Source organism: Cynoglossus semilaevis, chromosome 5 (genome assembly GCF_000523025.1).
Source record: "Cynoglossus semilaevis isolate Cse_v1.0 chromosome 5, Cse_v1.0, whole genome shotgun sequence".
Lineage (NCBI taxonomy): Eukaryota > Metazoa > Chordata > Actinopteri > Pleuronectiformes > Cynoglossidae > Cynoglossus > Cynoglossus semilaevis.
This window is the reverse complement of record NC_024311.1, coordinates 18,538,513-18,540,041: the sequence shown is the minus strand read 5'-3', so window position 1 is coordinate 18,540,041 and position 1,529 is coordinate 18,538,513. Positions and strand designations below refer to the sequence as shown.

At 45.6% G+C, this 1,529-nt stretch overlaps 1 protein-coding gene across 6 annotated transcripts in view; it reads left to right on the top strand.

Moving 5' to 3' along the window:
• shf (Src homology 2 domain containing F) overlaps positions 1-1,523 on the top strand; it is a 67,450-nt gene extending 65,927 nt beyond the window's left edge. For all 6 annotated transcript variants that reach the window (XM_025055537.1, XM_017032702.2, XM_008310937.3 and 3 more), the window contains one exon: positions 655-1,523. In XM_025055537.1, coding sequence (XP_024911305.1) covers positions 655-841 — 187 coding nt within the window. In that variant the 3' untranslated portion in view covers positions 842-1,523. The remainder of the gene's footprint in view (positions 1-654) is intronic.
• Positions 1,524-1,529: the final 6 nt, after the last annotated feature.

The following is a 1,529-nucleotide window of genomic DNA, read 5'->3' as shown; positions in this document are numbered from 1 at the left end:
TTCTGGCTCCTGGTCCCAATCGTCCTGCTTCATTTCTCACTGCACAGATATAAAACCTCCACAGACGACTCATCCTGCCTCTCATTCTTCTCTCCCTTCTCATGAACTGCCGTTAGAAAAAACATCAGTCTTGATTGACACCACACAGACTGTCCTGAAGTCCAGCCGTGTATTTGTCTCCTACTACTGCATTTACTAATACACTATTGTAGTATTATTGTAGTATATTATCAGTATTGACAGTTCATTTTTAGAAACAAAAAAAAGATTTTTTTTAAAATACTTCAAGCCAGGGGTGCTCAACCCATGGTCCGCAGACCGGTCTGTGGGTCATTTGGTACAAGGTCACAGCGGGTCACACTTAAAGAGAGAATATATCCTTTACTTCCTTTGAACAGAATCATTTTTTAAAGATAATCAAATGTTTTCCAGACTCCAATCGGAACGATCTGGAAGTCGTATCAGATCTTTGTCAGAAATGCTGTGTATCGTTACAGAGAGAACTTTAATTTTACAGCCACTTCATGTCGAAATAAAAGTCAGGATTTATGTTCCACATTTATTACCTCAGAAAGTCTGAATCTGCAGACCCTTCAGCTGCTCCTTATAAAACTAATGCACACCCTGTGTGTGTGTGTGTGTGTGTGTGTCCAGGAGCAGCCAGGGCTTCATGCACATGAAGCTGTCGAGGACCAAGGACAACAAGTACATCCTGGGTCAGAACAGCTGCCCCTTTGACAGCGTGCCTGAAATCGTCCACTTCTACTCCAGCCGTAAGCTGCCCATCAAGGGCGCCGAACACATGTCCCTGCTCTACCCTGTAGCCATCAGGACACTATAGTGCCGCTTCCCTCAGCACTCACTGGACCACCGCGTGGCTCATGGGAAGAGGAACGATGATGTCAGAGCCACTGTCTCGTTCTTGTGTGTCTATAATTTTATTTTAAAGTATTCTTTTTTTATTTTATTTTTATTTATGACAGTCACTCTGCTTAACTCCGTCACAGACTGATGAACATTTCACTCTGGACCTAGGGTTTTCCTGGCACTTAGCAGTCAAAGAACATGAGAGGTACAATAATGTGTGGTTTGTCACTGAGATGTACCTTTATCTGTACACGCTCCTTATTTTCCCCTCGCTGCTGAAGCTTTGCTCTCATTGTTGCTCTTCTGTGAGGGTCCTGGAGGTTGTCACACTCCGCTGAAGCAAAGGGACTTTTATGAGGCGTATTAAAGGATATTGTCCACAGGGGCGCTGTTCACCGGCCGGGATATTGAATAAACTCGCCGCGTTCGAACGCCGCGCTGCAGAGAAACAACAGTCCTGCGGGTGGCGCAGATTGATCTCTCTATCTTGTCATAGTGCATGCTGGGTGTCTATCCATCACTGGGGGGTGTATCACATGAGTGACAGTGTAAGTACCCTGGTGGTGAGACAGGCAGGAGAACATGATGGATGGGTCCTCTCATCCGACACAATACGACCGGTCCGGGCAAAGAGACCAGAGCCTGTCCACAATGACCAAATT